Genomic DNA, 13223 nt, shown 5'->3' with positions numbered 1-13223 from the left:
ATCTTTATCATTTCCAAAGTCATGTTGACTGCACAGTATGAAGTAAAATAAAAAATATAACCTTTATCTGTTGATCTATTTACATGCATAAATAGCATATACATATGTGTGTGCTTTGTGTACACATACTTAACATGGTGTGTAATGTGTTAGATTATTTGTGTCAATAAAATCTAAATTTGGAAAAGGATGGCTTTCCTGTAGTTTTTTAGTCACTGCTTAAAAAGTTAATTGTAATTATTATACTGGAAAAGTAGTAAATTTTCTTATTTTGAGTACCATGAATTATTATTAATATAGTATTCAGTGTATAATAACCACAGAACATTATTGCATTGATAAAACTGTGGTCGGTATTCTAGAACAGAATCTGATTTTGACTTTGTGTCAACAAAAAAACCTCATATAAATGTTGCCATAGTTCCATAACTTTATTAAATGTTCTTTATTTTCCTTGTAACACTACCAATTAGTAACCATAAAGCTTACGTCCCAGGTAGGTGTGTTAAACTTTACTAAGTATTACTTTATAGCTAGCTTTTTGGATTCTTGTGATGAAATGGTTATGATAACACTTGCCTGCAATGTCTCCTTTCCCATCAGATTCATCTTCTCATACAGCTGTGGGGCTCTTGTCATCTGCTGTTTCCCAGGCCACAATTTCCTCATCAGTTTGTGGCTAAAACCCAAATCTTGATGATCCTTTTCCATCTTTTCCACTGATCTTTCATCTTCTGCATTCTTTTAACCAGAAATCTTTTGCCAAAAACCTGACAAGATTGTGCTGGGCGTCATCAACAGCAACATCAGGCTTGATTTCAGTGAGCAAAGATGAAACAGCTGTTTCATTGTCCAGATTAGCACTCAAGCACTCAATATTTGGTCATAATTTTTTCCAGCTTTGTCTGCCTGTGATAGCCTTGATGTTTTTCACTGTATTAGTAGTGGTGTAACTTACTATTATTATATTTTGCTGATCCATTTCTTCAGTGGTTCAGAAATAGATACTGCTTCTTCAGACAGTATTTCCATCCTGTTGTCTTTTGTGCTGCCTTATATTGTTTGTGTTGATTCTTAGAAACTCTTGCTTCACTTTGGCAAGTCAATGTTCTTGCAGTGTTACAACCAGAATTGCCAAATCATGTCTCAACAGTTGCTGTCATGGGAAAGCTGCAGATGGCTTTGTCTTACGAAATGTTGTATCAGATAAAGTGCTAAATTTTGAAAACAGGTGATGTAAAGTGTCTGACAAAAGTTTACAAAACTTCAGATTCTCTCTCCCTATGCATGTGGAAAGTATTTGTGTGGTGTAAAACTTGTCTTTTCAAAGCTGATGGGGTTTTTTTGTTGTTGTTATGGCTAGAGGACACCAAAGTGGCATGTTACTATATTCCAGAGTGACTTTTTAGTGCTTTTGGAGACAAAGCTGATGACTGTACGTTCAGAGTGGGGAGGAGAGATGAGAGTTCTGTTTGCCATTGACATTAGTGTTTTCCTATTAACTTTGCATACCACTGTATACATAAGTTGATTGTTTTCACTGGAGTAGGATTAAATGGTTGATTGTCCTTCTTATTTTAATTTACTTTTATAGTGGAAAATGGTGAAGGCGTTTGGAAGTCATTCTCCTTCAATTAAATGATTTTTCTGTTTGTTTTAGGGTTTTGTATGTGTGCACGTGTTGCACACTGCTTGATTCAGTGATCTGTTTTCTATTGGAGAAAATTTACAAGCATATTGCCCGCCTCACACGAATTTGTTTCCCACAGAGATTCCTAATGCAACGTGTGAGGTTTCTCATTACCCAGCTATACGGATTACATTTTCACTCCAATACCAACAAAATTAAATTACACAAAAATTGATCAAGATGCATGTAATCCTAATGTCTGATCTTTAGAAAAAACTTTTGTCCTCTTTAAATGATAACCCTCTGCAAAATCAACGGTAGAAGTATTCTGCTTTTGTCAACTGGGATACATCTACAATTTACGTAGCAGCTAATGCTACAGCAAAATGTGAATGGCCAACTGTACAGCAAAATTGAGGATCCAGGTTTTTGAATGATTTTGTCTTTTCTAGCTTGCATTAATAAAAAAAATAACAACAAAGCCAATAGACTGCATTCATTTGTGGACCTCCAGTTCTAGAACCCATGTGGATTAATACACATCACTCTTTTCTAATCTTAAAATAAGGATTCAGTCCTTCAAACTAGTTTTTAATGCATTCAGTTTTGTTTAACAGTGTCATATTTTGAGCAGTTTTTCATTTATTTGATATGCTTGAAAGACAAAACAATTCAAAATCAGTAGTGGTCAGAATTAAATTATATATTTAAAACATGAGAAACAAATACAATAATATATAAATAACAATGCATCTTTTCTTCTGAAGTTTAATGAAGGTTGATAAATTTCTTTGCAAAACTTTGGAATCTTCGTATTTGGCTAAAATTTTCCAGTTTCCATTAAACATTTAGATAATTATTTTGTTTTGGTGATCATCCAGGTTTATTCATGTGCATCTTGATTGGCTGACAGGCATGGTATTTAAAGTTATAAATTATAGTTTACTTTTTTTGTTATCATAGAGCTTTTCCTCAGACTAACAGTACTAAAAAAAAGAATTACAAGTGCAAGTCTGAATGCAGCATTTCATAATTTGTTTTCAAAATATATGTGCTCTAATCATTGTTTCAAGTTGTCTTCTATACATTTCAAAATATGTAGTTTAAGACATGCTTCTCATGACAGTGTCATAATTCAATATTAATATGTTTTGGTTTTGAGTGGTTCACAAGGCGCTTCTTTTTCTAGCAGTCTGTAGGAACTGTTCCACTTGGTGTGTCAGTAACTCGAAAAAAAGAGGATGAAGCATCAGTTGGAAGTGCACCTTTGGCAAGGCAGCAATCAAATCAAGCCTCTGAGTATGCCAGCAGTCCTGTCAAAACAAAAACAGTAACAGGTATGATCACTTAATTGGAACTAGCCATTCTGCCTTTGCAACCTTCGTCAATAACATGTGTCTACAGTTGAACAGTGTCACCTGTGCAAATACTGTGGAACAACTTTCAGTTTTAAAGAAATAGTCCCCAGAAAATTACAACTTTTTAAAGTAAAATAATCAGACTTGCAATTTTGAAACATGTATTTAATCTTCTTCTCATTTTCGTTTAGGTGCTACCTTTGGGACCCTGATAGTTTTATGTAACACATTTTCTAAAACAAGATTAAGGAGATGTGCTTTCAATAGAATATCTGGTATTTGCCTTGATATTTAATATTCTAGTCCATAATTTTATCAGACCTTATACACTGTGATTAATCTCTTTGATTTCAGTCAGTCTGTTCACATTGCTTAAAGTCTGGCATGTATGGAAGTCAAGATTTGTGCATAAACAGTTAAAATTGACTATTTTCAAAATCACTGTCCCATAGAAAATGCATTTGTTGGCACTACTGTTTCTGGAATTCAAGAAATTATTAAATTTCAGAATATTTTCTGGCCACTTAAGGGTGCTAAAGTTAAACTTTGTTATCACTAATCAAGGTGATATGGCTTTCTGGGATTTTCTGGGCTATTTATTCATATAGTACTGTCTGCAATTAGTAAAGTAGGAGACTATCAAAAAAAAAGTGACTATCCAGCTGAGACTTCTAGTAATCCTTCTGAAATACACTAGCAAATTCTCTTTTCCTTTGCATTGGTGTTTATTTCCAGATAATCATGAAGTACTTCAAGATGTTGTCTGCTGAAACTGAGATGACGATCTTGTCCGTTAGTGGTAGGGTTAATTGTTATTTTGAGACTAAAAGGGATTAAAACCAGAAAATCTGCTTGCTGAATATTATGTAGGTTGTCATGTTATCATTGGTAGTAAAATAATAGATTCATTTCAAAGATTTCTTTCTATTACATTTAGGAATATCCTTTATTTTTACCATCTATCCTGTTACTTTTACCATTCATTTATGAATTTCCTTTATTTTTGCCTGTAGTTAAATGACTGTACTAAGTATATTCTTCTTTTAACTATATTTATCATCTGTTCTGCTATATCAACATCATAAATTATATGATTTTTTTCTTCTTGAGGTTAATTTTACCTGTGCCTGTCAACAAAGCACGAAGGTGTAATTCACTAGAAAACTTTTGTAATTTGAATATTTGACATTCAAACCCAGCTATTTGCATGAACAGATGCTTAGGTTAGTTTGTGTTAATTACCAATTTATGAAAGTATGCATGTAGTTTGCATAAGTAGTTTGTACTTCAGTTTTGAAAATTAGTGTCCTAGTCTGGTACCTGCTCGGCTTGGTAGCCAGTTTTGATCTTCAGCCTTTGTTAATCTGAACCTTGAGTATTCTCTTTTCTGCAGTAATGGTCAAACCAGAACAGTCTAAAAGAAAATGTTATTGTTGAAAATCTAGAAATGCCATGAATATCAGTTTTGCTTTTGTTTTCAGATTTGTGTGTGAGTGCAGGAATGATAAAATAAAATGATAAATTATAAATAACATCCTAAAAGCAAAAGAAGGATTTCTCTGCATCTCAGCTGCTTCTACTTTTTCATTTGAAGTCAATACCAAGATGTGTTTTCAATTACTTAGTACAACACACGTTGCTGCAAAAATGAAAAGTTCAGTTTTAGGTTTCCTTTATGTTAGCTACCACTTACTTTACTTATTCAGTTTATCAAATAAGTTTAGCCTATATGTTGGGGGGTTTTGTGATTAAGCAGGTATTTGGCTTCTCTATGAAATAATTTCATGCCATAAAGTTTGATACTAATAAATGAAAGGTGATAGTACTAATTTTCTCAAGACATAACATTGACTAAGCAGGTTTTTTAATTAGAAGCAGTCTTTTAAAGAAGAGGTTACTAAACTTGGTTTCATTAATTCTCAACTGTTAAAAATTTATTGAAAAAAGTTACTATTTTTTTAAGTGAAGCTACACACATATAGCAGAGGGTCTATTTTGTTTGTTTTTAAGATGTAGTGTGCCTGACACTGCTGGTTTGAAGGCTAGCCTGTGTTTTAAAATGTCTACCTTTTTGTTATATTCTGGAGATAAAATGCTAGGTGTAATATACCTGAAGTATTTGAAATTTATGTGCAAAAATGGGGAATAAAAACATAAAATGAATGCCAGAGAGCAAAAGCCTTGTATAGTAATGAAATTATTTAAATGGGTGCTATCTGTCTGCTTCAGTAGACCACACAGATTTCCCTTAATTAAAGAAAGGAGAGCCGTGTCACACTGCACTGCCATGTAGGCTTCTTCTGTGTATAGCCTCCTGAAACTTCATGCGATATTAGAAGCTTTTCCTGTAGACTTCATCTTGTTCCCTGTTTGTCAGAATTGGCTTTGCACTGGAAAATACAGGGGATGGTAAAAACTAACACATATGTTGTGTCACAAAAAAAGTCTCTGCTTTGATTACAAAGCCACCAGTTACAGTGGTTAGAAAAGGTTGGATGGATGCAAGTGTGATAGATAAGACCTCATTCTCAGAGAAATTTCAGTGTATCCTTTCTTTCACAATTCATTTCTTTACATGTATATAATGTGCTGGAATATGGTGAATGAGTGACTAGTTTATTAAACTAAAAATAGAGTGCCTGTGATTCTTCTCCTTTCTAATTTTTCTGGGTCCCTCGCTCCCACAATTTTTCACTTTATGACGTTTCTTTTAATTTCATCTACTTTCTACCTCAGTTTTCTTTCATTATTTGTCTCACTTTTTAAAACTAGGAATACCACACTGATCATAGGTCTAGGATGTATAATGCTACCTATGCTGCAAAAGCATCCTAGGTAAAAGGGGCAACAATCCTTGTAAGCCTCGTATTTCTTAACCATCAAGGCTCTAGCTACAGATGCTTCAAGTTGTCAGAAAACTGAGATTCCTGCATTGATAGCAAGCACATATGCATAGTCTTTGCAGATTGAAAGAGATTGTATCTTAAAATCATGCTATTCTGGTGGTGATTTTGAATTTATCCTTCTCAAGTCTAGCATGATCTCAGCAGTTACTCCCTTGAGAACTGCTAGAAACCAACTCTATGTATTAAATGAAAGCAGTTTGTAATCACAGCTGTAAAATGATTTAAAACATTGATCTTGAGTTCAGTTTATTAGTTAATGGCTGCTGGGACCTTGCCAAAAATGAAGCTTGGGAAAAGAGCAAAACTACTATTTATATAGTATCTGTCTGTGAAAATCCAAGGTTTCAGTTCTTAAGTCTCAAGTTGTAGTTATTTATAAATCTCCTTAACCACAAAGGCTTCAAAAACAGAGTAAGATAATATAATATATGGTTTAAATTTTGTAGGATGTGGCTGTGAACTAGCAAGGTGATAAAGAAAGAATTTTCTGAAAAAAGTAGTATTTACCTCAATTCCTCCATCCACCCACTTGTCCTCCCATTCTCAGCAATTCAGCAGTTCCGTTAGTTCAGTGAGAAGTGATTTGCAGACCCATAGCTATAGGTAGAAGTATAGCCCTTATGTCTGGATAGTGGCAAAATGATTGCTATATGTGTGTATAAATATGTAATATGTATAGTATATGTAGCATACCTATACAGGAAGATATTATGGGCTACAGCAGATGGATAGGGCAGTCTTTGAAAGCTGTCCTGTGCACACTGTTGAATAATGATTAAAGCCAAAGTGTCTGTTTTCACACATCCAAGGTGGGTGCTCATTCATTACTAAAATAACTTGTAGATTTCATTCATATTAAGTTATTAAATTATTATAATTATTTTCACTTTGAAAAATATAATAATATTTTCCATGCTTAAAGATGAAATTGGGGTTTTGGAGGGGTTTTTACTGCCTCTTAGTGAGGTCTTTTTGTAGGCATTACACTGAAATTTAATTTCACCAACATCTACTGTGACATCAAACATTAAGCAGTGCTAGAAAGTAACTATGATATCCCAGACACAAATTTGATACTGTCTTGTGAGGTGTAACCCAGTGACTACAGCATCTAATTTTTCAGTAACAGTAGAAAAATAGCCTCGCACATGCTCTTTAGTATGAGGAATGCTTTTAATGAAAGAAGCTACTTTAGAGAGGCTGAAAAGTTTATTAATTTTTTTTCTCACTCAGAATCCTGAAAGTTGACTACTTTTATAGCCACAGGATAGGTAGGTAAGTGGAATTTAATGTATCATCTAAGAAGTCATGCACCTTTCAGCTGGAGTAGGTCCCACAGCCTCATACAAAGGCACTTGAAAACTAAATGCCCTGTCCCATAACGGAAAGTACAATTGTCATATAAAATTTTGCTGATCCCTGTTGTGCAACAGCCAGGTATTTGGTCATGGTACAGGGGGTGACTGCATTTCAGCCATGTCCTGAGTATACATCAGGGCGTTTGACAGCAGGCAAGTGTTTTTCATCACTAAGTCTAGTGCCCGTGACCAGTGATTGCTTCATTTTGTTGTCTGGTGGACAGATTGAAAGGGCATTTGCAAAAGAGAATTAAACAATGGTGGGTTTTGCACAGCTTTTTTCTATAGGCCAGCTTGATCAGGTCCACAGGTCAGAGAGTGCACTGGTCATTTAATTCCACTACAATTTCAGTATTACCATGCAGTATCAGTCCCAAGTTCAAAGCTGAAAAGAGAATCCAGCATTGTTTCATTCTGCAGGAAGTGTGTATGTGGTGTGTAAGAGTGTGTGTATATGGAGAGAAATATAGGAGATGAAATCATTCCAGTTTGGAAAAATCTCTTCCCTGTGTTTCTGAAACATTGATATTTTGTTCTGTTGAACTATTGTTCTTACTGAGAAATAATTAAAGAGTTTTGAAGTTTCCTAAGTGCTAAGTTACACCTAGTCTACTATTTGTATTTCAAGCAGATGGAGGATGGTGTCATAACAAAGTTCAAAGCTCTTAGATGACCTTTATAGTCTCTGTCCTGTATAAACTGATTTCTAATAAGGGCATAGCTCCTGTTGCCAATTTCTACCTTCTTTACCCTGCTTACTTATTTTCCCACAGCTTGTAGAAACGCAGTATCTTTGAGATACTTATCCTGTCAAATTTGATTTATACTGACCAGCAAATGTAAAAGGAATTAGAGGACAAGCAAGGAGTTGCGTGCATATGCATAGAGTATAGGATTGCATGAGCCTTCTTTCCATAGGAAACCAGGCAAAGAAAGATCCCCACCTTTCCTCTCAATCACTTCTAACATGTGATAATGTAGATACAATAACACAGTTATAATTTGGTAGTTAGATACTTACTGTAACTGTAACTTCTTGGTTGCTACAGGAAGCGTTAGTAATTCAATTTTGAAAGCTTTACTCAAGTAATTTTTAAAATTCCTTTGAAGTATACACATTAAATATTTCTGAACCACTATTAAATACTTCACCATGGAAGTGGAGAAAAGAGAAAGCTTTAAACGTAGACATGTCTCTATTTTATTTAGACTAACTGATCCTGTGCTAGTGTTTTTATTTGAATAAGTTTCTATTGAGTACAGTGTGGCAGAATATGACCTGTACTTAGCACAACTGGATGCAGTTACTGACTTTTTTTTTCCTAAAGTACAGCTAGAATGCTGAACTAGATTCCTGCTAAAATGAGCTGTTGGAATGCAAAAAACTGGCAAATGTGAGAGAAGTCTGGCTGGTGAGAAATCAATGGATTATCTGAAGTATTTGAATTAGTAGGTCACTATTTCTGCTCAATGAACTGAATGATTATCGTTTATTCATGCCTGCTGTGAAATGTATGACTGATGATTTATTTGGGAAGGTGAATGAAATTAAATAGATGCTAAATAGGCAAAGTAAAATACAAGAATTTAAATCTGAGGCACATTTACCTAGGGTTTCTGAAACTACTGGGATTTTTTATATTTTTATAAATGGGGTTTAGTTCTTGGAAGGGTTATTTAAAAGGAAGGTCTCCAGGCACAGATGATTTATAGTAACTTTTAAATGTCTGGACAGTGACATACCTATATTGAAAATTAATTATTGTGAGTTTTCATAGCTAGTAAAATGTTTGACTTTTGTGTTATGATGGCACGATTTCTTTAGTTCAGTATGTGGATTTTAAAAACATTAGTAACACAAAGGCAACGTAGTATATCAACCACACTTTCTGTATGAAGAAATTCAAAGTTGAGAGAGAAAAAGTGGGTGTTTATTTTTAGATTATATTTAAAAGACTAAGGAACTTTCAATGTATTGTTAAAAAGGCAGAAATCTAGACAGAATTCCTCCTGCATTTACCAGAAAAGTTCTTGCAAATCCAAAGCCTGAAATTCTTGCTTCATAGTATAAAATTTATTTGGAATAGTAAGCAGTATTAAGATAAACTCAGGCATGGACTTTAGATATGAACACATATGTATCACATTTTTTTAATTACTAATATAGTAGCTCAATTTTGCCTATGAATGGCAGTTATTGATTTGCACGAAAGTCTCAGTCCTTTTTTATTTTTGTTCCTAGAACTAAATAGGTATTTTTTTGCCAGAAATAGTGCAGCAATCATTAAGAATTTGGTGGGGGAAAATGCTGACCATAGCCATTCCCTAGCCAACCCCCACTTTCACACAGAAGGATCCTTTCTGCTTGCACAACAATGTTGATATCACATGTGTCTTTGTTTACTGATATCTGTTTACTCTAGAAAAAGGCATGTTGCGTAAAAAGTCAAAAGCCTCTGTATTTTAACACTTATTCTGCTGCTGACTCATTGAATGACCATTCTAATATAGTCACTACACCTCTCTGCTGCCGTTTCCCTGGATATAAAGGACTTGCTCTGGCTAGGTGTCAGAGACTGTGTGGCTCAATTATCATCTTGATTGATAAAAGTAATGTATTTTTGCACCATTATAAAGTAGAATGCAAAAATGCTCAAAGCCCAGTAAAGAAATTATTTATGCAGACTATTCAGTGTGGGGGCAAATATATTGCGTATTTTTATAAGCTTGAAAGGACTTCCTTCTGTTATTTAAATTAGTTAAGTACTGCTTTTATTCTCAAGCATCGTGATGAAGAGTGCAAAGTTTTTTACATACAGATCATCATAGTCTATCCTTAGAAAAAAAATCTCATTTACATGAATAATTCTAATATCAGTCATCCAGGAATGGGTGTTTAGGGAATGACTTCTTTTATGATACTGCTAAAATAAAATGGGAACATTTCTGATAGATACTGATGGTTCAGAAAATATTGGTAAATACAGCTTTGAGCTTCACCTCATGGTTTCAATGAGCCTGCTATTAAATCAGCTTTTTATTTTTAAATTGGATTGTGGGAAAAAATAATACATGAAGATAGGAAGTATTTTTAACAAGATATTCCTCTGTGTTTTTGCAATTTCTTGCATCTGTATAATTTTTTAATATTAAATCATGGAACAAAATTATTATATGGAATGCATTCCACTGAGAACAGAATTTGTTTCTTTGGCTGTCAGAGGTATATATATACCCAAAAGTGTGAATCGTTTGTAATGCCTTCATATATCTCTCTATATAGACATATATGTTTAGTTTTATTGTGTTGCAAATATAAAAATATGTAGACTTACGAGGAAAATTGGACTGCAAACCCAAGGACAAACAAGCTTTTATATAACAAGTTTCACTGAATTTTTACTTTTGCACAATATTATACATAGAAACCAAAACCTGCTGGTTTACAGAAAAGAGCAAGTAAGTTTTAAGTGGGGGGGGGGGGGGGGGCGCCTTGTTTTTTTTTTTTTTTACATATGGAGAAACCAATTAATATTCCGCAAAAAAAATCTGTAGGCCATTTAGATTTTTTTCAGAGTTGTTTGAAGTTTGAATTTTCTCCTCCACTGCATTTTAATCTCATTTCTAATCCTTTAGACCCCTTGACCAGTTCCTTAATGGCTTGCATTAGTTGCAAACACCTTTGTATTTTTGTTTTTATTTCTGATAAAATGCCGTATCTAATGCATGAAAATGTGAATAGATATTAAGAAATCCCATTGAGATCTTTGACACTGTGGAGACTGCTTCTAATTTTAGCAGAGGAAAAATCTTTCCAGAAAGAGCCATGTAATAACAGCATGCTTTCCTTTGATTTCTTTCTTCTTTTAAATACTATTAATGTCCATGTGTTTTGCTGTCAGGGCCTCTTAGTAACTATGATTAGTTTGCAATAGGATTTTTCTCAGCTTAACTTAGTTCTGATGTGTGAGAAGCTGTATGACAGATGATGTGATGTGGGAAGGAAAGTTTGCCCAGCTTGTTGAGGTCATATGACAGATGGACTTTGAGTGTGGTCATACGATGGGGATGGTGGAGAGACTGTCCTACTGCGGGCTGCTGCATGAGTGCCTGCCTATGAACCTTGTCTTTCATGAGGAGCTCTCTGAGCTTTTGGGGATCACTGAAAGTACGGGTTTGCCTGCAGCAGCATAACCTTTTCCAACCAGAAAGAAGCTGCTGCCCTCTTAATGCGTGAGGTATCTGAGGCACACAGTGGGCCAGGAGAAATGAGTCATCTTTTGCCAGAGGGATGAGACATGACAGATCTGTACCACCTACAAATTAGGAATAAGGTGTTAGCATTGTATTTTACCTTCCTTTAGTTAAATTGCTAACTGTAAGGAGAGAGGAGGAACTGAAAGCATGAGGCCAGTGGTGAGTACAGATAATGAGTAGTCCTCAACCCAGAAGTGGAAAATCTGTGGTTTTTTCTGCTTTGATTTATTTGCTGAAATGTCAATTTGCCCCAAATCTTCACACTTCAAAAGTTTTATTTTCCCTTTCGTGTTCCTTAGGTAACTGAATATTAATAGCACAGAATAGCACCATTTTCCCCAAAGATCTTTTTATTTTTAAAACTTTTAAGTATTTTATGGATCAGACTTCTAAAGCAACCAGTTCCCAACAGGCTAAAAAAAACACAAAGAAGGAGGCATATGTCTATATACCTCTGTCTAGAATTTATACCTATAAGTCTTGCTTAGTGGCATCTCCTACAAAGAGAGTACGTTTATGACTAATTTTGCAGGATTGCCACTTGGAACTCCCTCTATACTTTAACCATAAATTGTGAAATGAATTGTGAAAGCTGCTGCTTCTGGTAGCTCAATCCTGGTGGATCTGATCAGTCCTTTTTAAAAAGTCTGTTCATTACCAGTGTGTGTTCTGAAATTGATGGTGAGTGAGGCAGCCTGTGAGTGATTGATAGTTGATTGAAATAGTTGTGGTGTATATCTTTACAAAAATACCAATCACACAATATGGGACTAGAAGATGAGAGTAGAAACATTTTATGTTCCTGTATACTGGTTTTCTTAAAAATTCAATTTGTACAACCCAAAGCAGGACCCCCTCTCCCCCCATTTTTTTCCCCCCTCATCAGTTTATAAGTATTTCATACAAATCATATTTTCTATCTAGCTCTTGCTGACTGGCTCCTGGCTTCAACACAAGGCTGATTACAGTGCCAGGAAATGTTCCTAGGTTTTCAGTTCAGTAGTAGCTGAGTAGCATAATTATTTTAGGAGATTAACCTTCATACCGAGACACATGGAGCTGATCCAGTCTACACGTCTACTGTAGAGGACTAGCCAAGCACACGATAGCCACACCAAACTCCCACAGTCTCTTAGCAACTGTCTTCTACTGATGGCCTTGCCTGGCGGGGAATGAAGACATTGTTCTGTCCCAGCGTCCCTTCAGACAAAACTCTGGGACTTAACAGTACAGGAGAAAAATGAACAGAGGACTTCATTCTTCTTTTCAGGAGCTACTTCTGTGCTTGTTTCTTCTTTCCGCTCTGAAACGCTTCTTATTACTTCTCTATTTTTCATGGTTTCTGGTTGAATAGTTCTTTATCTGTTTGTTGGGGTTCAAGGCTTTCTTTTGGTTGAGTATGGGCTGTTACAGTGAAGCTGTTGTCAATCATGGGTATTTCTGGAATTTGAATCAGCTTTTAAGGTTTGAATTGCACATACATGGAGAGAAACAAGTGGTGCTTTCGCCAGCTAATTTTGTTTTTAATTCACAGGTAGCTGTTTCTGGCATTAGAAAGTTGATTCCCCGAACTGAGAGAGAATTAGCAGAGTGTGTGTTTCCCAGTGAACAAAACATGGGAGACTGGAACAAAACCTAGCTTTAGGTCCCACTCACGAGGAATGCACTTGTTCAGTGATGTAGGATGTTGATATTCCCTGCTGACTGTGCTGTA

The 13223-nt window shown here is 35.0% G+C and overlaps 1 protein-coding gene across 8 annotated transcripts in view; it reads left to right on the top strand.

The window, feature by feature from the left end:
• The window catches only part of VPS13B (vacuolar protein sorting 13 homolog B (yeast)), a 484692-nt gene that overhangs the window by 228827 nt on the left and 242642 nt on the right, over window positions 1-13223 (top strand). For 6 of the 8 annotated variants that reach the window (XM_010577053.1, XM_010577051.1, XM_010577055.1 and 3 more), the window contains one exon: window positions 2820-2967. In XM_010577053.1, the coding sequence (XP_010575355.1) occupies window positions 2820-2967 (148 nt within the window). Of the gene's footprint in view, window positions 1-2819; window positions 2968-8580; window positions 8661-13223 lie in introns of those variants that run through there. The other 2 variants (XM_010577058.1, XM_010577052.1) reach the window with 2 other exon arrangements.

Source organism: Haliaeetus leucocephalus, unplaced genomic scaffold (genome assembly GCF_000737465.1).
Source record: "Haliaeetus leucocephalus isolate CR32 unplaced genomic scaffold, Haliaeetus_leucocephalus-4.0 Scaffold555, whole genome shotgun sequence".
Lineage (NCBI taxonomy): Eukaryota > Metazoa > Chordata > Aves > Accipitriformes > Accipitridae > Haliaeetus > Haliaeetus leucocephalus.
Note: the sequence above shows the minus strand (reverse complement) of the source record. Positions and strands in the feature narration are given on the sequence as shown.